A 21,092-nucleotide genomic window follows, 5' to 3' on the forward strand; every position below is an offset into this window, starting at 1 on the left:
TATCTAATAACAAATTTAATGTAATTAGGTTATAAACTTTATAAAATGTAAGAAGAAGAAAAAAAATTCTAAACAAAATTATAAATTAATTAGATAAAAAGTTAATTAATTGAAAATTTGAAAACTAAATAAATTAAAAATTATTATTAAAAATACAATAATTTATAACTTAGTCCCGCGGTGTACCCCGGATGAAATCCTAGTATTATATATAAATTTATGTAAAATTATATGTTAGACAAAATAATAAATAATAAATCATAAAACCAATTTTAGAAAAATGCATTTATTTAATTTAGAATAATAACATATGAAAATTAATAATTATGTATATGAAAATAAAACTTGAAAAATCTAGATATATGTAGTCAAAAGTTAAAGATATATATTAAAATAATATTATGCGATTTTAGGTGGTTTAAGCGATCGTCTAGGTGTCTGCTAAGTGTCTAGCGCCTAGATTACCACCTATACCGTTTTCTTGAACACTGATTAATGGTGACTAACCAGTAATTATATTTTTAAAATAATATTTTAAAGTAAATAGTCGTCAAAACGTATCAACTAACCAGCAGCAACACACAACCATACACTTTTCATCCACTTGCATCAACCACTTATTTCAGGTGAAGAGTACAACACTGATATATGTAAACATGGTCCTCTATATTTTGTAGATACTTGCTTTCTACGAACGTTATGATATACGAAAATCACCTACCGCTGGAGAGTACAGAATAAGCAACTGTAGATTCAGTGGTAAACATGCCTGACTCATTAGATCCGTGGTTGGTTCCCAACATGATCCCACTCCCACGTAAGTCTACTGGCGACAAATCTGGTAACATTGAATCTCCCCTTAGATAATGTAGCACATGTCTCATAGTTGGTCTAGCTTTTGGGTCGGAGTGAGAGCACAACAAACCTAGCTTCAAAACCATTTCGACCTCGCTTTGGTTATACTCGGACCCTAGATTCTGATCCGTAGCATTCAAGATGTTTCCCTCCATCCAGAACCCAAAAACCCAATCCACGAGCACGACCCTCTCGCCACTTACGTGATCAATCTCGATAGGACGTCTACCACATGCCACTTCTAGTAAGAGCACCCCAAATGCAAAAACATCAGTAGCGGTTGTGGCCCGTCCTGTCCTGATGTGGTCGGGGGCTAAGTATCCCCACGTTCCAACAATGTGTGTTGTTTGAGGATCAGACCCGTGATCACACAACTGAGCTAAACCAAAATCCCCAAGTCTCCCATTTAGCTCCGCGTCTAACAAGACGTTGCTTGCTTTGACGTCGCGGTGAATCACCACTTGTTCCCATTCCTCATGAAGGTAGAATAAGGCAGAGGCCACACCATTAATGACTTTAAACCTCTGTCTCCAATCGAGGGTTACCTCTGGACTGTTGTACAAATACTTGTCTAAGCTTCCATTGGGCATGTAATCGTACACCAGTAGAAGCTCATCTCTCCGGCGGCAATAGCCCAAGAGAGGGACTAAGTTGCGGTGACTCATCTGTCCAATACTCACTATCTCAGCCACAAACTCTTTCAACCCTTGTCGAGATTCGTTAGAGACTCTTTTCACGGCGATATCCTTCTTTGTCTTTGGCATGAGACCTCTGTAAACCCTCCCGAACCCGCCTGATCCAAGAAGGTTCTTATCCTTGAACCCTTTGGTGGCATAGTACAAGTCCTTGAACTTTAGTCGGTTCTTCTCGAACTCTGTTTCCCAATCTTCAAGCTCCTCAGCGAACTTTCTCCTCCTCCTCACGATGAAGCGCACAAGGAAGATAACAATCAAGAGAGAAATCAACAAGAAAGAAATCAACGGCACCCAGTTCTTGTAGAATCTGTAGAGTCTCGTTGGTTTTGAATTCCACACAGGCAACTTCGGAAGTTTCGATAAGACCAATGGCTGAGCTTCCCCCTTCACCCGAAAACTCCACCCAAGAACTATATGTTCGGACACAATAGTACCAGTTGCTGACGAGAAACCTACGTACATATCTTGCAACAGAACCAAAGACAGATCTCTGACAATAGAAACAAGTGGTTTTATAGGTTTGTTCTCTCTGAAGGGAGCCATCGTTACATTGATTCGATGGGTACGACCATCGTAGTCGATCCAAACCTGCATTTGCTTACCACTGATCAAAGTCAGATTAGTAAACTGATCTTTCTCGTCCCAGTACCCAGCCGGCGAACTTTTCACCGAGTTTAAGCTATTGATATCGATTCCAACATGGTTATTGTTCGTATCATTGAACACCATATTCCTAATTGTGTCAAACTCGACAGCGAATACATGATTACTATCGTTACCGTCGTTTGTGACATTGAAGAGACCAAGGTATTGGCCGAAGGTGGCCAATGGGAGGCTAGGGCTAGGAGCAACGACAAAGGCCATGCCGTGGGTGCCAACAAGTGGGGTCTGAGGGTGAATAGCCAAGACAAAAGTAGTGGAGAAAGAAGACACGGTGCCGTTTGGGGAATCTTTGAACCTGATTGGTTTGGTATAGAAGGCGTGACCGGTGCTCTGCATGGTTGTGTTGGTTAGCATCAAGCGACCGTTGGGTGTGAATGTGGTAATTCCTTGTACTGATATGTCAGTCGGTGGAGGACGGAAGCCATTGTAAGTGAAGTCGATAATTTGGGAAGAGGACTTTAGGGAATGACAAAAGAAGCTTAAGAAGAAGATGGTGAAGAGCTTGATGATGAAGAACATGTTGAAGTCTTGAAGAGTTTTTTTTTGGCTTTGGTTTAGGTATTTGAGTTTGTAAGAGACTATGCCAATTTATAGTGTACTCAAAGAGTGTGGAAAAGTCGTTTTTGTTTATTGGTCAAGGGAAAAGTCGTTTTGGCTTAACCTATATTAGAGGTCATGGTAGAGACTCACGAAGACGAGTGACAAAAGAAGCTTAAGAAGAAGATGGTGAAGAGCTTAATGAAGAACATGGCCGTGAAGATTCTTAATTTTTGTTGGCTTTGGTTTTGAGTTTGTAAAGAAACTATGAGACAGTTTATGGTGTACTCAAAGAGTGTGGAAAAGTCGTTTTTGTTTAACGGTCAAGGGAAAAGTCGTTTCGGCTTAACCTATATTAGAGGTCATGGTAGAGACTCATGAAGAAGGTGACGGATAATAGTGGTGACGGGCAATAAATGTTTTTACAGTATTTGTAATGTTGTGGTACAACGTGTGTTTGTCTCCGGTGTTAGTTGCTAATATGTATCACCTAACCAGCAACACAACTACTAGATATAGTTTGAAATTAATTTTGTTTCTATGAAATTACATTATATAAGTGAACTTAAGTTTGCATGTTTTTTGTTAACAAAAAAAAAAATTGAAATTGAGTACAAAGAACAAATAATGTAGCCACTAATTTTGTGATATACAAAACAGTGTATAAGACCAATTTTGGTTTCCTTAAAAGGGATGGTCTTTTCACATGATTGGTGTAACATTACTTATAATATAAGTACGTACGTGCTCCATAATTTCTAATGTAAATATATAAATATTAATAGAGGCTTCAATTGTCCATATTGTGGTACAACTTGTATACTATTGAGTGAAGCTGATAAGATGGTAAACGATAGCCATAACTCAAATTTCTACTGATTGCAAAAAAAAAAAAGTGTCACCACTCTTTTTCTCATGATCTCTTGTCCACGTTTCTCTCTTCTTGCTAGTTGTTTATTCGTTTCCAAGTTTGTAAGATAGTATGAGGTTATGAACTTAAACTTGTAAATTTTGTTAGACCAGAAACCAAAACATTTTATATGGGTCTCTTCCAAGTATTACTGGAACTAGCAATCTCTACATTTTGTGTGAAATATTTTACCAGTTCAATTATCAATATTTGATCAGAATATGTATTTACATGTTTCTATTTAAGAATTTTTTTTAAAAGAAAAACGAAAATTATACATATTAAGCTTTGGGATTTTATTATTTTGTATCAAATCACGTTTTGGTTTTGATGAAAACCATTTTGTGGTCTTTTTTTTTTTCAACAAAAAAATTAGCTCAAACGAACCAATTTGGTGGGAAATTGTTTACATACAAAACATGATGCGAGGAGGTACGCGCTGTAAAAACGAAGATGCAGCCAATATTGAAAAGAACCTCTTTTCTTATTAAGAATCACTTAAACAATCTTACAAGATATGTTTAATCAGATTTACACACAGTCAACACGACTTGTCACTGACCAATTCTTAATCTAACCAAAACTTGTTAAGAACCCTAAAAGCTTATTCCTTGGCTCCTACTTATTCTATGCGGCTCAAGAAAAACCTTAAACCTCCATACAAATATATAGATAGCTAACATATCACGTCGGCTAACATACTTTCCTAATGTAAGATAACCCCAAATCTTTTTTTTATTTGATCTGATGATATCTTGCTAAACAATAAAGGAAACTCCAATATTCCAAATTGCCAAATATAATTCGCCACATCATTATAATTCCACGTTCATTACTTCATGCGCACAGCTTCTCCCAGTGTCTTACAGACTAGCCTTGTTCCACCAAAAGTCTTCATGCTTTCATTCTCCCCCTTTTTATCTGAATGTGTCAACTCAAGCTTCATGCTTTCAATCTCCTTAGCCACATTCAGCTACAACATCACCAATATGCATACTCTCCCCCAGCGTGAGTGCACATTCTGATAAAAACAAGGATAAAGACATATAAGCAGGGAGACACAACAAGCTTCCTATCATGCCTTGTACCAAAAATAATCCTCAAGAGCTGTTATGATATTCTTATGACCTTGCAACTGTTTAGATACAACTAAGACTCCTGACGATTCATCTTTCCTTTCATTACTAATGGATCTGGTTGATTCAGTTGTGATTTTTTCTTGTACTTGGGGTTCTGCAACAGGCTCCTGTAGAACCTGAGGTTCAACTCCAACATCTTCTTCAGTGATTATCTTCGAGAGATTGCAGCATAGGTTGATTTCCTCAGACTCTTTGCAACCTTGATCATACTTTGTCTCATCATTCTCGAAATTTTTATTGTACAAATCTTTTTTAGCCACCCAGACTCTAGAAAAATGAAAGGGATCAATAAAACACTTTCTTGCCATCCAAAGCTCCTTGATCTTGTTCTTAAACTTGTAACAGAAAGATCTCACATGACCACTTTTACCACAATGAAAGCATTCATAAACCCTTCGTCCTCGCTTGGATTTAGTCCAACATTTTCGCTCACAAGAAGATATATGTTGATGTCGTGTGTTCTAAGTTGGTGCTACAGGGGCTTCCTGTTGAACCACTTTTCCCAGAATACTGTTTCATGGGTTGAATTACTCTTAACAAAGCTCACTGATTTATCACGAGACAACATCTCAACCATCCCCTCCTTGTGATAACCCAGACCTCGATGTTGGGATCCCACAATTCCCATTGACAAGATCTCATCTAACTTTTTCCCACCATTGTTCAACATCCTGATTTTTTTATGATTCTCGTTCAGCTCCCTTTCAAGGCTTGTTGATCTTTCCTTCTCCAAACCATAGAGTTCTTGAAGATTTCTCAGTTTTCTCTCAAGCAACTCCTTTCAGCAGGGAGTAGTTCCTCACCAATCAATTTTCCAGGCTTCTTTTCTTCCAGCATATTAACTTTGGCTTCTAATTTTAGTTTTTCCTTGACAAGTAACATCTTTTCATTACACAACTGAACCCAATTGTCATAGAGTACACAATAGCTCTCTTTTGAAATTGACTCATCATCATCATCATCTGAGCTCTCAGCAAGTACATCATCACTTTTAGCACTGTATGCAAAAAGATTCAACATTCTTCCTTCTTCTTCATCCCCATCACTCTCTGATTCTGAATCACTAAAGCTAACATATGCCTTATTATTTCCTTTCACCATGTTTGGGCATTCAGATTTTAAGTGTCCAATCCCTTTACATTCAAAGCACTTCATCTCTTTGCGCTTAACCATTGGACACTCAGGTTTATAATGACCAAAACCACCACATTCAAAACACTGAATCTCTTTTCTCGGATTAGCTTTTTCTTTTTCAGATATATTTGGCCTAGAACAAGACCTCTCTATAGCACTTCGATTCCAGCAAGCTAATTCTCGTCCCTGTCCTTTTTCAACACGTTTGAGAGCTTTTCCAAAGTTTCTTGCCATCAAGGACATGTTATCTTTTATCTCTTGCAACTGATCACTCATGTCATCTGCCTTGAATGCAATTCCTTTACCATAAATTCTCAGTTCTTCAGCAACTTCCATCTCCTCTGATTTTAGCATACCAATGAGATCCTCAAACTTCAAGGTGTTTGTGTTGCCAGATACTCTCATGACTGCTTTATGAGCTGCATACTTAGAAGGTAGACATTTAAGCAACTTCTTAACCAGCTTGGTATCCTTATAGGTCTTACCAAGATTCTTTGCTTCATTAGCAATAGCACTCAATTTTGCATTGAACTGAGAAATTGTCTCTTTTGGATCCATCCTTAAGACTTCAAATTGTGATGCAAGTTGGTCTAATCTCGTTCTTTTGACACTTGAGTTTTTTTCATGGGTCTTATGCAGAATGTCCCAAGCATCTTTAGCTGATTCACAACCTTGAACAAGCTTAAAGTCATCATCATCAATAGCACCAAATATTGCATTAAGTGCCCTAGCATTATATTTAGACAAATTCTTTTCTTCTACCGTCCAGCGTGCCTTAGGTTTAGTAATCTTGTCACCAGCTTCGGTTTTCTCATAGGGAGGTTCCCATCCTTCTTCCACTGCCGTCCAAGCATCCTCACCTAGATTTCGGATCAGCTGAACCATGCGCACCTTCCAGCGACCATAGCCTTGTTCATCCAAGATCACACCCCTTTGAAGCATCAACAACTCATTACCTGACTGCATCATTATCTCAAGATCTCAACCTGTGGCGAGTATAGAGCTCTCGTCGGTTGACCGCTCTGATACCAATTGCAAAAACGAAGATGCAGCCAATATTGAAAAGAACTTCTTTTCTTATTAAGAATCACTTAAACAATCTTACAAGATATGTTTAATCAGATTTACACACAGTCAACACGACTTGTCACTGACCAATTCTTAATCTAACCAAAACTTGTTAAGAACCCTAAAAGCTTATTCGCTTGGCTCCTACTTATTCTATGCGGCTCAAGAAAAACCTTAAACCTCAATACAAATATATAGATAGCTAACATATCAGCTAACATACTTTCCTAATTTAAGATAACTCCAAATCTTTTTTTATTTGATCTGATGATATCTTGCTAAACAATAAAGAAAACTCCAATATTCCAAATTGCCAAATATAATTTGCCACACCATTATAATTCCACGTTCATTACTTCATGCACACAACTTCTCCCAGTGTCTTACAAACTAGCCTTGTTCCACCAAAAGTCTTCATGCTTTCCGCGCTTGGCGTGCCAGAGAGTCACCATTTTGTGGTCTAAAAACTCTCATTTTTAATCTTTGTTTTGGTTTTAATATGGACCACACTCGTACTATCAAGTATCTTTTTCTGAGAAAAGAAAAGAAAAAAAAAGAACGGTTCACCCTCGTCACGACGGCATTCTATTTGCACAAGGACAGTCATAACTAAGTATTTCATTAATTCCATCAATTTCAAATAATAATGGTGTCATACTCTGTTTTCATATAATAAATGAGCCAGAGTAACTCATCATCTCTTAATCACTTTACCACATATCCCTTATTGCTAGTTGTTTATTTCTTTCCAAGTTTGTGGGAACATTTTAGTTCCATCTTCTCTAAAAAGAAAGATATATAAAAAAGCGTAACATAACATACAAGGTAGGTTATATTTTGCGTAAGAAACTTTGGTCGCTATGGTGTTAATATGGCAATGTCTTTTGGTGAATAAAAAAACTTATGGTGGTGTTAAATTCCACAATATATTTTTGGAGACAAGTCATGAAGTCAACGTCCATGTTGAAAAAGGTGTTTTGGAAATAAACTTTGCATCTGTCAAAGTTGAGACATAATATGTGGAGCTTTTGAAGATGCTTGATGATTATGAAGATTGACCGACTTTTTCCTTCAGAACTAGATGAGTCTTCTGTAAAAGTTGTTTGAATTTTGTTTTCTATGAAATTACACGATTTAATATAAACCAAGTAAGTAGAAACATCAAAAACCTACTATTATATATGGGTGGTTCAAAAATGACGGTGGACTTGTTAAACAGCAGCGAAACACATATACAAAACAAAGCTTTGTCTAGGCCCATATTTAGAGATAAATTTCGTACAACAACACTAAAATATGTCGACATGGTCTCCTATCTCGTGCATATAATTTCTTTCTACATATGTAATGTAAACACACAAAAACATTATGATACTCGCAAGTACTCACCTCCCTCCGGAAAGTATGGAATTAGTAATCGAAGATCTACTTGTAAACATGCATGACGACTCACTAAATCCATGGTCGATTCCCAACATTTTCCCACTCACACGGAAGTCTAACAACGACAAATCTGGTAACAATGCATCTCCCCGTAGATATTGTAGCACTTGTCTCATAGTTGGTCTAGCTTGTGGGTCAGAGTGAGAGCACAAAAGACCAAGTTTCAGAATCATTTCGACTTCTCTTTGGTCATACTCGGACCCTAAATTTGGATCCGTAGCAGCCAAGATGTTTCCTTCGGTCCAAAACCCACAAACCAATTCCACGAGCAAGACTGTCTCACCACTCTCGTTTACAGTCTCAGTTGGACGTCTACCGCACGCCACTTCAAGTAGGAGCACCCCAAACGCGAAAACATCAGTAGCGGTTGTGGCCCGTCCTGTCCTAACATGATCAGGGGCTAGGTATCCCCAAGTTCCAACAACGCGCGTGGTTTGAGGATCTGAACCATGATCGCACAATCGGGCTAAACCAAAATCCCCGACTCTCCCATTGTACTCCGCGTCTAACAAGACGTTACTTGCTTTGATGTCGCGGTGAATCACCACTTGTTCCCATTCCTCGTGGAGATAGAATAACGCAGAGGCCACACCATTTATAACTTTAAACCTCTGTTTCCAGTCTAGGGTTACCTCCGGACTGTTGTACAAATACTTATCTAAGCTCCCATTGGGCATGTAATCATACACTAGAAGAAGCTCATCTCTCCGGCGGCAATAACCCACAAGTGGAACTAAGTTCCGGTGACTCATCTGTCCAATACTAACGATCTCAGCCACAAACTCTTTCAACCCTTGTCTGGATTCGCTCGAGACTCTTTTCACAGCTATATCTTTCTTCGTCTTGGGCAAGAAACCTCTGTAAACCCTCCCGAACCCGCCTGATCCAAGAAGGTTCTTATCCTTGAACCCCTTGGTGGCGTAGTACAACTCCTTGAACCTTAGTCGGTTCTTCCCGAACTCTGTTTCCCAACCTTCCAGCTCCTCAGCGAACTTTCTCCTTCTCCTCACGATGAAGCGAACAAGGAAAATAATAATAAACAGAGGAATCAACACGAGGGAGATCAACGGCATCGAGTTCTTGAAGAAGCTGTAGACTCCCGTGGGTTTTGAATCCCACGCAGGCAACTTCGGAAGCTTCGATAGGGACAATGGCTGAGCTTCCCCATTCACACTAAAACTCCACCCAAGAACATAATGTTCCGACAACATAGAACCGGTCGCAGAAGAGAAACCTACGTACATATCTTGTAACAGAACCGAAGACAGATCTCTGACTAAAGAAACAAGCGGTTTTCTAGGTTTGTTCTCGTTGAAGGGAGCCATGGTTACATCGATACGATGGGTATGACCATCGTAATCAACCCAAACCTGCATACGCTTACGACTGATCAAAGTGAGATTAACAAAGTGATCTTTCTCGTCCCAGTACCCAGCAGTCTTACTTTTCACCGATTTCAAGCTGTTGATATCGATTCCAACATGGTTATTGTTCAAATCATTGAGCTCAATACTCATAATCGTGTCAAGTTCGACAGCGAATATATGATTCTTATCTTTACCATCGTCTGCGACGTTTAAGAGGCCAAGGTATTGGAAGGGACTGGCGAATGGGAGGCTGGAGTTAGGAGCGACGACAAAGGCCATGCCGCCGCTGCTAAGTGTTGGGATCTCAGAGTGGATAGCGAAGACAAAGGTTGTGGAGAAGGACGTGACAGTGCCGTTTGGGGAATCTTTAAACCGGATTGGTTTGGTGTAGAAGGCGTGACCGGTGCTCTGCATGGTTGTGTTGGTTAGCTTTAAGAGACCGTTAGGTGTGGTGGTGGCAATTCCTTGGATGGATATGTTAGTCAGTGGAGAGTGGAAGCCATTGTAAGTGAAGTCGAGAGTTTGGGAAGAGGACTCTAGGGATTGAGAGAGTAGGCTGAAGAAGAAAAAGAAGACGATGGTGAGGAGCTTGACGAACATGGCTCTGTTTTCTCTGTTTTTGATTTTTTTTTTTGGTTTTGGTTTAGTCTTTAGAGAATAGAGAAACAAAGACAATATATGGTGTGAGCCTGTGAGGAGAGTTTGAAAAATTCTTATCTTCTATTGGTCAATGGAAAAGTCGTCGTTGGCGAGACTCATGAACAACTTCGGTGCTAGACCTTCTCCTTTCACTCTGTCACGGTTATATCACATAGTAACGGGTGATTAAATGCTTTGACAAAAAAAAAAATGGTAATTTGGATGCACCATGGAATGAAAGAAACCATTCAATTTATCTGTAAAATAATGAATAAGAAATGACAAATCAATCTATAATAGTCTTTGTAATTTGGTCATATAACTTTTACAAACTACAATCCTTAAGTTGTTTTTTTTTTCTTTTTCTATTAGATCGTTTTTTGTGATACTAGGCATAAAGTTTTATGAGTTTTCAGTTCAAATTTATTTGACAGTGAAAGGTTGGCTTTTTGTAGATATTAGTGTTGATCCTTTCACACACTTGATAATTAGTCTATAAAGAATGTGGAAAACTCAAAAACGAAAATTCGTTGATTTTTCCTAATGATAAAGATATTTTTTTCTTCTTTTTCTGTTGTTGTCAAAAACACAAGATTAACAACAGAAATCAACAAACTATAAGTTGTGTTGCATGTATTTCTAAATTATATAAGTTTAGTTTCATTTTTAATAGCACATGTGATATGATATATAATAAGTAAATATAGTAAGATAAATATCGTGTATTATTGTTTTTTTTTTTGTTGTTGTCAAAATGGTACTTATAAGTAGTAAAGAGAGTATGAAGAGTAGTATTTTTTCTTGTCAAGAGAAAAGTCTTTGGGTTGTCTTTAACCACATTGGTAATGTTGTTAAAGTTTTGTAGAAAAGTCATCGTCTTAACTCGATCGATTGGTCAAGAGAATATCCATCGTCAAGAGAAAATTCATGGTTAAATTTGTACTAGTAATTCTATGTAATTGCATTTATCATAGATAAACGTGTAGAAACTAGGTTTCCACGATGAATTTGTTGAGTGAGGAAAACAAATTTGAGGAAAACAAATTCGAAGAAGTAATCTCTCTAAAAACTCGATCTGAGCTTTGAAATTAGAAAAAGGATTTAGATCTCTAGAACTAGGGTTTTTTTACTAAGAACAATGGGAGAACTGAATTATTGTATTAGATCTTGAATGATTTACAATGGAGAAGTTCCTCCTTATTTATACATATCCGTAAATTACATAATATATTAACTTTCCTTATGAGACGAACTGAGATAAGGAAAGTTGCTTCATTTCTTGAATCGGCCACCGGGCGAATTGGGAAGTCGGTTCTTCGTCTCCAAGGCTGGGCTTCCCTCTTCCGAACAGGCCTCAAATAATACCTAATTGGGTTCTTAACCGGATTCCCGGTTAAATAATCGAATTATCTTTCTGGTTTAGTTCGGTATATCGGGGGTGCTAAATCTCGCACCAACAAAATGTTTGGATACCAAATTATGTTTACTCTTTGTCATTGTTTGGCTATATATATTTTCACGATTTGGTTTTGTTAGCAAGTCCAAACAGAAATAAGAATTATGTTCAAATGAGTTTATTAATATCAATATGAACTAAAATTAGATAGATCAATTAAGAATTTTATTGTGCAAGAAAGAAAAAGATAGAAAGAAGGAGAGTTGTTTTGAGACAATTGTCAAAGTTACAACAAAAGTTTTCCTAACATAGATACCACTTGCTTGGAATCTTTAAAAACATGGGTTAATTAGGCCTGTTGGCATTATAAAACTATATATTTTCTGCCATGGATGTCATTCGAACCAGCGACTTATATGCTGAGATCTCCATTTTTAATTCCAAAATGTAGTAGAGTTAGAATAAAACCCAACTACAAAACGAAGTTACATCATTTTGAAGAAAGAATAGATTAGAAATGCTCTAAGTACATAAAATGCCTAAATATATCAGCCAACAACAAAAGACAATAAAAATGTAAGCTTGAAATAAAGCGAAAACAACAAAAAAAAACCTATTAGTTGTGTGACTTACGGCAAAGCGATATACAAAAAATACAAAACAGATATATCGTTTTGCTACATCATACGTATCAGCAACAGAAGAAGACAAAAGACTATAGACCAAATTTGGTGTTTTCATTGATTGTTGTAAGTTGTAACATGTAGTTGTAGTCATTACCTATATGAACCAGTTCCATGCCTACATAACCTCTACTGTTAATAATCAGATATTGCAGATATGTATCTTCTTCTTTAGTTCTAAAGTCTTTTCTAAACTTAAAAAAAAATTTCGATCAACGATGCATATGTTGTAAAATAGTTAATTGGTTGAATAAATTTTACACTCTTAAAAAAAAAATTCAAATATTGATAGATACATAAATAATCGATACAAATATACACACATTGTGGTTTTGGTAACATTTCAGCAGATCGTTGAATCTTTGAGATAACCTGATGACCAGAAAATGGTACAGTTGTTTTAGAAAATTTACTTGAGGAGAGCACTCTAAATTTTCAGGAGTCAAAATAACATATAAAAACCTGGAAAGTTTCTCCAACAAGACTTCTTGTCTTGTGTATACGGATCATCATCACGAGAGCGGATGAGCTGATCGCATTTTCAACCAGACCGGAAAAGCTTCAAAATGAACCAGAGGTCAGGCTTGGGTTTTGATATGAATAGTAATGTCACTGATTGATTGAGTCAATGACAAGACTGGCTCCCCCCATTAACCGGCTTCGATTGCATAGTAATGGGTTTGTAGTGCTCACCTCATGGAATCAACAGTTTTATAGTCATGTTGTCTTCTTCGCCGGCACCTGAATTGAGGTTTACTATCTGAGAATTTCGTATCACCAGACATCCCCATTGTTGAATCTGTATCTGCTTCAAATCCAAAACAATCATCAATCACCAAGCAAAGTCAAAATACCAAGAAGAATACATATACATTTCAGACAAATTAAAGACCTAACAATGCTAAAACCCAATTCCACAATGTATAACCAACTCATACTAGACTGATGTTTCACCTTTCCTATCTGCCAACTCGGACTAGACTGATGTTTTGGTTTTGCTACATCAGACAAGACCATAATAGACAAGCAGAGCAAAGTTCAGAGTCGTTGATCAGAACAAGTGGCAACTAAACATCAAAAAGTTTCCATTTTTAATCTTTAAAACATCAAAATATGAATCTCACAGTTGCTATAAAAAGACACTCGAAACTGTACCTCCCCAAAACAATGGCTTAACATCTTCTTCTTCATCATCAAACTCATCACCATAACCAAACTCAGCATCACCTCTGTAACCAGGTTCACTCCCATACCCAGATTCATTCCCCATCGGATCAATCCCAACAGCGAACCCGAATCCTCCAGAAGCTTCCTTCTCACCTCCGGAGTCACGCCGCTCTCTCCGTGAATTCCTCGCCGCCTCACTCACATCAGAACCCCAATTCGCTTCACCAAAAAGCTCACCACTTGAATCCGTACCGACGGCAAAAGGCAAATCCGAGCAAGTCCCATGAGCTCCAATGGAGCAACACCTCCGAGTCCCACTCCGATCACTGCTCCGACCAGACACCGATCTCGAGTTACGCCGCCGTCGTTTCCTCGCTACTAACCGGAAACTTCCTTTACTGCTGTAATTGGAAGCTGATAACGTCTCGTCGGCGAGTGAGAGACGGCTGAAAGCATCGATGGAGAAAGAGGTGGATCGATCGGAGAAGCAAGGGCGTTTGGGAGTGGAGTGATGAAACCCATTGGTCTGCTGCTGGTGAGGTGGGTGGTGGTGGTCAGATGAGTCTAGGGTTTTGGAGCGGTGAAATGGTCGCCATGAGAGGAGCTGTGAAGTGCAAGATTCAATTGAGCTTCGTGATGACACTAGATGTGGTTTCTGAGACATTTTTTGTTAATAAAGGTTACAACTTTACAGATCACAGAAAGTGAAATACAAAAAAACCAGAGAAACCCTTTGCCCTTTGGGCAAATCTAGATTTGGGAATGGATCTGTTGTGGATTTTGGAGTTGTTGTTGTTCTTTTTTGGGTTTAAGAGATTTTGATTTGCTTTTGTACTTGAGAGCAAACAAGAAGCCAACTCATTCTGAAGATTACTATTTTTTCTGTCTTTTTTTTAAGCATCTTGATTACGATTATAATATTATTTTTCTGTTTTTTTCGCTCGACGGCATTAGTTACAGTGAGTTCAGGCCCCGCTCAAGTTTTTGTTGGACCTTGTGCAATTTTTTTTAAAAATTTTTTGAAGTGTTTATTGTAGATTTCATAAATTTAAGACTATTTTTGACTCAAAATCTTATAAATTTTTTTTTTATACACGTGGGACTATGCGACCAGGAGGTTTAAACCAGAAAGATGGCTACACGTGGGACTATGCACGGACTGGTCATTACTCTGTGAAGTCTGGATATTGGGTACAAACTCAAATCATATTAACCCGATCACGTATACAAGAAGTGGACCAGTCCAGTCTAAACCTCCTTATTAGTCAAGTTTGGCAATGGATACCAGTCCCAAAGTCCAACATTTCTTGTGGAAATGCCTGACTAATTGCATCTCAGTGGCGAGTAACTAATCCTATCGACATTTAACAAGAGAGAAAGGTTGCTCAAGGTGTCTTATTGAAGAGGAATCCGTAATCATCTTCTGTTCCTTTGTACGTATGTTCGTCAAGTTTGGGCTCTGTCATCTATTCCGGCGCTTCCAGGTGGTATCTGGTCTAATTCTTTCTATGCTAATATGGATCATGTGCTGAATATCAAGTCCAATGTGCCTCATATTAATGGACTGGACAAAATTATTCTTTGGTTATTGTGGAGACTGTGGAAAGTCAGGAATGATCTTATCTTTAAAGGAAAGGACTTTAATTCTCAGGATACGATGAAGAAAGCTTTAGAGGATGCTGATGAATGGAGTCAAAGGAAAGGTCCTGAGAAAATGGACGGAAGACAACCTGAACTGCGAGCAGCGAGACACTTAAAGTGGAACCCTTGTAACATCCGCGAACCAAAATTGAGGATTTTGGGGTTGGGTGTCGATCGACACCAGGATAGTGTCGATCGACACCAGCAATTCGTGGTTCGACCTAATTGTTTTAAATAGTCAAATTTGAGAGGTTTGGTTTAAGTGAAATCTCTAAACCAAGGTATTTAAAGGGAAAGTCGACCTAGCGTCGTGGGTTTTAGAGTCTGGCCGTTTTCAGATAGTTTGTGAAAAGGAGAAAAAGTGTTAGAGAGTGTTCTTGAGAGTTTTGGGAGTCTCTTGGCTTGGATTGAGAGATCTGTTGCTGTGGAGTGGAGATCTTGTGCTAGGAACAAAGGGAAAGGCTTCTAAGGGTTGGATTCGTCGCTGTTGGGTCAGAACTTTCTGCAGAAAGAGGTGAGCATGACCATGGCTGATCTAAGCCTGAGAATCCTTTGTTTTGCTTGTTTTGTTGTTGTTTGTGTTGTATTCTTGTGTCTTTGTGGTTGGATGTTGGATTCTATTAGTTTCCAGGAGTTTTGGATGAGGTTCAGACGATTTGGAGGATTTGGGCAACGGATCTTCGACTTTCGGCTTCGCGCAGAAACGAGTTACAGAGCCGGTGTCGATCGACACCAAGTAGGTGTTGGTCGACACCAAGTGGGGAGTGTCGATCGACACTTAGGTAGTGTCGGTCGACACCACTTCCTGTCAGCAGCGGCTGACATTTGTTTTTCCTGGTTTGTTGGTGCTTGGTTGTTATTTGTTAAACGTTGGTTTCTCAGTTGCTTGTGTGTATAGCCTAGTAGATGGGAGGATTGCCTCACTAAGTATTTGTGATAATACTTACGCATCTCAATTGTTGTTTGTGGTGTGCAGGTATGTGACGTGGAATCATGGCGATGAGGAGGAGGATGATCTAGGGTCTCGTTTGTATGTTGTTGGTTATGTTATTGATGTTGGAACCATTGTTAGAGTATGTTAGGTTGTTGGATAGAATGGTTAGAAATGTTATTGTATCGATGTTATGATAGTTTTGTATTATTGTTGTGTTTCTGCTGGGCTTAATGGTTGTTATTGGTTCAATGATGAGTTGCGGTTTGGGTTGGTTTAATTAATTAGTATGGGATGCTTAATTATATATTGTATTTATTATAAAAAAAAAGGTTGGGTCCTTTCAACCCTCCTCCAAGCGGTTGGGTTAAATGTAATATTGATGGAGCTTGGAATGGGGTAGACGTGCGAAGTGGAACGGGGTGGGTGCTCCGGGACACAGGTGGAGAGGTTCTATGGTTGGGAGCACAGGCTATCCGAATGGCTAGAACTGTTTTGGAGGTTGAACTAGAGGCAATCAGACAGGCACTTTCGACTCTCTCTTGCATTAACTATGATCGTATCATTCTAGAATTAGACTCTTTGGGAGCAGTCAATTTGATCAACAATGCTGAAATCTGGCCAGTGTTTGCTCCTATGCTTCAAGACATTCAAGACCTGCTCCTCAACTTTAAGGAATTAAAACTTGTTTTCTCACCAAGGGAATGTAATAAAGTGGCTGATAGGGTAGCAAGGGAATCTCTTTCTTTTGAGAATTATGATCCCAAGTTATACTCTTTAGAACCTAGTTGGATTAAAAGTGTTGTAAGAAAGGATAAACTATATGTCATATGATTTAGGTGAATGAAAGTTGAAGTTGAGCCAAAAAAAAAAAACCATTGCAAAAGTACTGTTGGCACCGCATCAGCGCCGGTACTGAGTGAGTTCCATGATAAAAAATACTCATCAGTTTTTCTAATAAGATTTATAATTGTAAAACTATTTTACAAATTACAAATTACAAAACGTATTAAAATTTATAAAGAAACAAAATTAATTATTTCATTTATTTGTTTGGTCAACAAAAATGAAATCATTTCTATAATGGAAGTTGACTCCTTTTATTATGAAGATGAAACCATGGAATTCCATTAATCTGTATTAAAAGAATGAATAACAAATAACAAATCAATCATGTAATTACATTTTTCTGCTATTTTAAGAATTGGTTTACTCATAAAAATATGTTACCAAACGGGTCAACTGAATACGGACGGTCTTAAAGTCTAAACGCAATGTTACTTAAGATAAAAAGGTCACGTGAGGCACGTGATGCTCTCTAGTCTCTCTGCTAGTATTATTAAATCTCTCTCTTTCCCATTCTCTCGCTCTCGCTCTCTCGGTTCTCGCTCGGCAACTCGAAACCCTAGCATTGCCCAGATCTCAATTTGATTCAGGTGAGACTTTTCGCCTCTCTTCTTCCTCTTCTTCCATCGAATTTTTCACTCCGGTGATCGAAATCGTTACTGGAATTTAATTGATCAATCGAGTCTCTTCAATTTTTAGGGTTTTTTTCTTCCTCTTTGTAAATTATTATCCAACTGAGTTTTTTTTTTGGGGTGTGTGATCGCTTATTCCTTTCGATCAATTGATGTTTCGAATCTCAATTTTTGATTTTTGTATAGGAAAAAAGAATGAGCAGCCGTTCGAGTAGAACCATTTACGTCGGAAACCTTCCCGGCGATATCCGCGAAAGAGAAGTTGAAGATTTGTTCATTAAGGTTAAAAAATTACTCCTTTTTCTTTGATTGGTACTTGTAATTGTGTTTTTCTTGAACAATTTTGTTAATTTTGTCTGCGGTTTTTTGAGTTTTCTTGAATTATTGTATCAAGAATTCAGATTGTGTTTCTGAAGTATATGCGTTCACAAGGTTTCAATATGTCTAAGATATTGTATTGTTGGCTTGTGATTTGTTTTGAAACGAGTTTGCTTTAAGAATTGTTCTTCCTTTTTTTACAGTATGGACCTATTGTTCAAATTGATTTGAAGATTCCCCCGAGGCCTCCAGGCTATGCTTTCGTTGAGGTCAGCTTTTTTTTTTATGCAACTGCATGTGTTGTTGATTTGCAGTTTCTGTCAACCATTTAATTTAAATTTATGATATTTGTGCTTTTAGTTTGAGGATCCTCGGGATGCTGACGATGCAATTTATGGCCGTGATGGTTATGACTTTGATGGGCATCGTTTACGGGTTTGTCAATCATTAAATCCCTGTAATTTTAACTCAATACTTTGTATTTTGTTGACTGGTAGCCAAATATAATTGATGCGCATTGGCCGTTGTAGGTGGAGCTAGCTCATGGAGGGAGGCGTTCATCACATGATGCTCGTGGTAGTTACAGTGGTGGTGGTGGTCGTGGCGGTCGTGATGGTGGTGATGGTGGTCGTGGGCGTGGCCCATCTAGGAGATCCGAGTACCGCGGTACTTATGATATGTTTTGGATTACTGTATAATCAGAGCTTTAAGAGTTATGTCTAAATTTTATATTTTCAATTGTGCAGTTGTAGTGTCAGGTTTGCCTTCATCTGCTTCCTGGCAAGACCTTAAGGTGACTACTCAATTGTGGAACAGTTTCCTCGTTGTAGTTCTTGTGGTTTTGAAGATTCCTGAATGAATCTTGACATAATTACTTTTTTGTAGGATCACATGCGTAAAGGAGGAGAAGTCTGTTTCTCTCAAGTGTTCCGTGATGGTAGAGGTAAGTCCTCATATCTTACCCGAGAATAGAGATGTGTCTAAACCTGTTTGTATTTTCAGCATTTGAATCCCGTTTTAACTAGTCTGTGGGATGCTTTACTCTTTGCCTATTTGTTTACAGGTACAACTGGAATCGTAGATTATACCAGCTACGAGGACATGAAGTATGCGGTGAGATGTTCTTCTCCTTTCTATCCTTTGATTATTTGTGTTGGTGAGAACTTGCTCATCATTGGTTACACATGAGTATATTCTTCATTTTGTACAGATAAAAAAGCTTGACGATACAGAGTTTCGGAATGCGTTTTCTCATGGATATGTCCGGGTATGTTAAAGACAAGGACTCTGAGAGCTGCATTCATTTTCTATTGCACTTACCATTTTCCTATATATCATTATAGGTTAGAGAATATGACTCAAGGAGGGATTCGAGGAGCCCCAGCCGTGGAAGATCCTATTCTAAGAGTCGCAGCCGCAGCCGTGGGCGGAGCCACAGCCGTAGTCGCAGCAGAAGCAGGAGCAGAAGTCCAAAGGCTAAATCTTCGCGTAGATCGCCTGCTAGATCTACATCAAGATCTCCTCGGTCTCGCTCCCGCTCTAAGTCAAGGTCACTGTCTCCGGGAGGGTATGCTTCGTTTCTTCTTTAATGTTAATGCTAAATATCCAACATAGCGTAGGCTTGCTTTACTTAGCTCTTCCTTTAAAGTTTGTTGACATCTCATTAAAGGATGTCATTGGGATGACTTCATAGTTGTTGATTGAGAATGATGGTTGCTTATAGTTAAGGGTACGATTTATTTCGTTGTGAAAGTCTGGTCTTTTATTGTTGAGAATGGTTTTGTTTCCTAGATATGGATATACATACAATCAACTAAAATATGGGAAATAGTATCTGGAATTCTGGATCATGGATATCTTGGTTGGGTTGTACACAACTGTTTCGTCTCAGAGGTATATATGCTCTTTCTTAGATGGGCAAGTTTGGAATTGAAAACATTCTTTCCTCCTCGTTTTCTGATAATGTCCATTGCTGCTAGATTGGTAACAGTGGAGACATTGGATTGCATTGATAATAGTGTCATCAAAATGGATCCATCAAGCTAGGAAAGATATTTTCATTACCTGCTATATGGACAAGCGATCTGGATTCTCATGGAACCGATGCTGTTCTGGACACAGGGTTTGATAGAATTAGATTTTTGCTTTGATCCATCTCTGTTTTATGTGTGTTGGTTTTTTGATCTGCTAGAAATCGTCTGAAGTTGTCTTTTTGTGTGTGGCTTTCTTGTGACACTTTGATGTCTGACATGGAATGAGGCATCAAGGGTCTTGGTGAAACAGCTAGCTATTAAACACGGATTACATATTGGATTATTAAACTGGATTTGTTTCTCGGACTTTTGCAGATCTCGTTCAAGGTCAAGATCTCCTCTACCATCTGTAAGTCCATCTATTTTTATCAAAATTTCATTCCGCTGTACTATCAGCACAATATTTTCCGCTTTGCGACCGATAATAGTATCCAAAAGACAAGATCTATGTCTAGTTACATCTTCACCATCGTGAAACTTGTGTGTGCAGGTTCAGAAGGAAGCTAGCAAGAGCCCTAGCAAGCAGCTGAGCCCAGCAAAGAGCCCTATCCGTGGCAGGAGCAAGAGCAGAAGCAGGAGCTGGAGCCCATCTCGGTAATGCACACACCCCTACCCCCTTTTAGACTTGTTTAGAACGTTCTCGCTCTTTTGTCTTAATCTCTCTCCAACTGTTGTTTTACAGGTAAAAGAAGTATCTCATAATCAGGTAAAAGAATCTGGGTCTGTTGGAAGATTCTCCTAAAGATGGTATCTCTTTTATCTTGTAGGTGTGACTAAAAACAAGTAATGATAAGCTGAAAACAATTGTTATTCTGGGGTACTATACCTCTCATGGGATTTGAACTCTCTTTTTCTTTTAATGATAAATTTGCAACTTGCAACTTTGTTGTGGATGCTTCTCCAAAATATATCGTTTTAATAGCCTTGTGTTGTTTAATGTTTACATTATAAGTTGAAATCGTTCACAATCAGTAGTTTATGAGCCAAGCTAAAGC

General features: G+C 38.3%; 5 protein-coding genes and 1 pseudogene across 10 annotated transcripts; 2 read left to right on the forward strand and 4 right to left on the reverse strand.

Annotated features, from left to right (window-relative positions):
• Positions 1-496: 496 nt before the first annotated feature.
• LOC104714081 (L-type lectin-domain containing receptor kinase IV.4) lies at positions 497-3,078 on the reverse strand. Its single transcript, XM_010431336.3, has one exon. It carries the CDS (start codon positions 2,730-2,732, stop codon positions 714-716), a length of 2,019 nt encoding a protein of 672 aa, XP_010429638.2. The 5' UTR covers positions 2,733-3,078; the 3' UTR covers positions 497-713.
• Positions 3,079-4,492: 1,414 nt separating this feature from the next.
• Positions 4,493-6,902, reverse strand: LOC104747145 (uncharacterized; annotated as a pseudogene).
• Positions 6,903-8,154: 1,252 nt separating this feature from the next.
• LOC104714090 (L-type lectin-domain containing receptor kinase IV.4) lies at positions 8,155-10,560 on the reverse strand. Its single transcript, XM_010431348.3, has one exon. It carries the CDS (start codon positions 10,409-10,411, stop codon positions 8,387-8,389), a length of 2,025 nt encoding a protein of 674 aa, XP_010429650.1. The 5' UTR covers positions 10,412-10,560; the 3' UTR covers positions 8,155-8,386.
• A 2,154-nt stretch (positions 10,561-12,714) lies between these two features.
• LOC104714099 (uncharacterized) lies at positions 12,715-14,587 on the reverse strand. 3 transcript variants are annotated; one of them, XM_087479596.1, is made up of 4 exons: positions 13,685-14,587; positions 13,223-13,334; positions 12,992-13,088; positions 12,715-12,901 (listed from the first exon to the last, which is right to left on the reverse strand). In XM_087479596.1, the coding sequence occupies exons 1-4, from the start codon at positions 14,358-14,360 to the stop codon at positions 12,725-12,727; spliced, it is 1,062 nt and encodes a 353-aa protein (XP_087335722.1). In that variant the 5' UTR covers positions 14,361-14,587; the 3' UTR covers positions 12,715-12,724. The 3 variants fall into 3 exon arrangements, with proteins under 3 accessions (XP_087335722.1, XP_010429661.1, XP_010429667.1); XM_010431359.2 differs by having other exon boundaries at positions 12,755-13,088; positions 13,685-14,496; XM_010431365.2 differs by lacking the exon at positions 12,715-12,901 and having other exon boundaries at positions 13,081-13,334; positions 13,685-14,496.
• Positions 14,588-14,800: 213 nt separating this feature from the next.
• On the forward strand, positions 14,801-17,102 carry LOC147948085 (uncharacterized). The gene is made up of 4 exons (XM_087492863.1): positions 14,801-14,918; positions 15,148-15,465; positions 16,469-16,538; positions 16,601-17,102. The coding sequence occupies exons 1-4, from the start codon at positions 14,801-14,803 to the stop codon at positions 17,100-17,102; spliced, it is 1,008 nt and encodes a 335-aa protein (XP_087348989.1).
• Positions 17,103-17,518: 416 nt separating this feature from the next.
• Positions 17,519-20,980, forward strand: LOC104714117 (serine/arginine-rich splicing factor SR34B). Of its 4 annotated transcripts, none has more exons than XR_755715.3 (14): positions 17,519-17,704; positions 17,933-18,028; positions 18,268-18,333; positions 18,425-18,499; positions 18,595-18,730; positions 18,811-18,857; positions 18,950-19,007; positions 19,128-19,177; positions 19,275-19,331; positions 19,408-19,631; positions 19,856-19,957; positions 20,044-20,446; positions 20,588-20,691; positions 20,780-20,980. XR_755715.3 is itself a non-coding variant. In XM_010431377.3 (13 exons), exons 2-13 carry the CDS (start codon positions 17,942-17,944, stop codon positions 20,781-20,783), a joined length of 942 nt encoding a protein of 313 aa, XP_010429679.1. In that variant the 5' UTR covers positions 17,519-17,704; positions 17,933-17,941; the 3' UTR covers positions 20,784-20,980. The 4 variants fall into 4 exon arrangements, 2 of the variants coding, with proteins under 2 accessions (XP_010429679.1, XP_087320695.1); XR_755716.3 differs by having other exon boundaries at positions 17,567-17,704; positions 20,055-20,446; XM_010431377.3 differs by lacking the exon at positions 19,856-19,957 and having other exon boundaries at positions 20,413-20,446.
• The last annotated feature ends 112 nt before the right edge of the window (positions 20,981-21,092 follow it).

This window comes from Camelina sativa, chromosome 2 (assembly GCF_030686135.1).
Source record: "Camelina sativa cultivar CO46 ecotype springtype chromosome 2, ASM3068613v1".
NCBI classification, from domain to species: Eukaryota; Viridiplantae; Streptophyta; class Magnoliopsida; order Brassicales; family Brassicaceae; genus Camelina; species Camelina sativa.

What these genes read in the sequence shown, in the direction of transcription:
- LOC104714099 (XM_087479596.1), bottom strand. Translation starts at nt 14,360, where the DNA reads ATGTCTCAGAAACCACATCTAGTGTCATCACGAAGCTCAATTGAATCT. An exon ending in TAAGCCATTGTTTTGGGGAG is followed by an intron (nt 13,335 to 13,684) that starts GTACAGTTTCGA and finishes GATTTGAAGCAG; the next exon opens with ATACAGATTCAACAATGGGG. An exon ending in TTGTTGGAGAAACTTTCCAG is followed by an intron (nt 12,902 to 12,991) that starts GTTTTTATATGT and finishes TCTGGTCATCAG; the next exon opens with GTTATCTCAAAGATTCAACG.
- LOC104714090 (XM_010431348.3), bottom strand. Translation starts at nt 10,411, where the DNA reads ATGTTCGTCAAGCTCCTCACCATCGTCTTCTTTTTCTTCTTCAGCCTA.
- LOC104714081 (XM_010431336.3), bottom strand. Translation starts at nt 2,732, where the DNA reads ATGTTCTTCATCATCAAGCTCTTCACCATCTTCTTCTTAAGCTTCTTT.
- LOC147948085 (XM_087492863.1), top strand. Translation starts at nt 14,801, where the DNA reads ATGCGACCAGGAGGTTTAAACCAGAAAGATGGCTACACGTGGGACTAT. An exon ending in ACACTTAAAGTGGAACCCTT is followed by an intron (nt 15,466 to 16,468) that starts GTAACATCCGCG and finishes ATGTTATGATAG; the next exon opens with TTTTGTATTATTGTTGTGTT. An exon ending in AATGATGAGTTGCGGTTTGG is followed by an intron (nt 16,539 to 16,600) that starts GTTGGTTTAATT and finishes ATAAAAAAAAAG; the next exon opens with GTTGGGTCCTTTCAACCCTC.
- LOC104714117 (XM_010431377.3), top strand. Translation starts at nt 17,942, where the DNA reads ATGAGCAGCCGTTCGAGTAGAACCATTTACGTCGGAAACCTTCCCGGC. An exon ending in CTTCCTGGCAAGACCTTAAG is followed by an intron (nt 18,858 to 18,949) that starts GTGACTACTCAA and finishes ACTTTTTTGTAG; the next exon opens with GATCACATGCGTAAAGGAGG. An exon ending in AGTGTTCCGTGATGGTAGAG is followed by an intron (nt 19,008 to 19,127) that starts GTAAGTCCTCAT and finishes ATTTGTTTACAG; the next exon opens with GTACAACTGGAATCGTAGAT.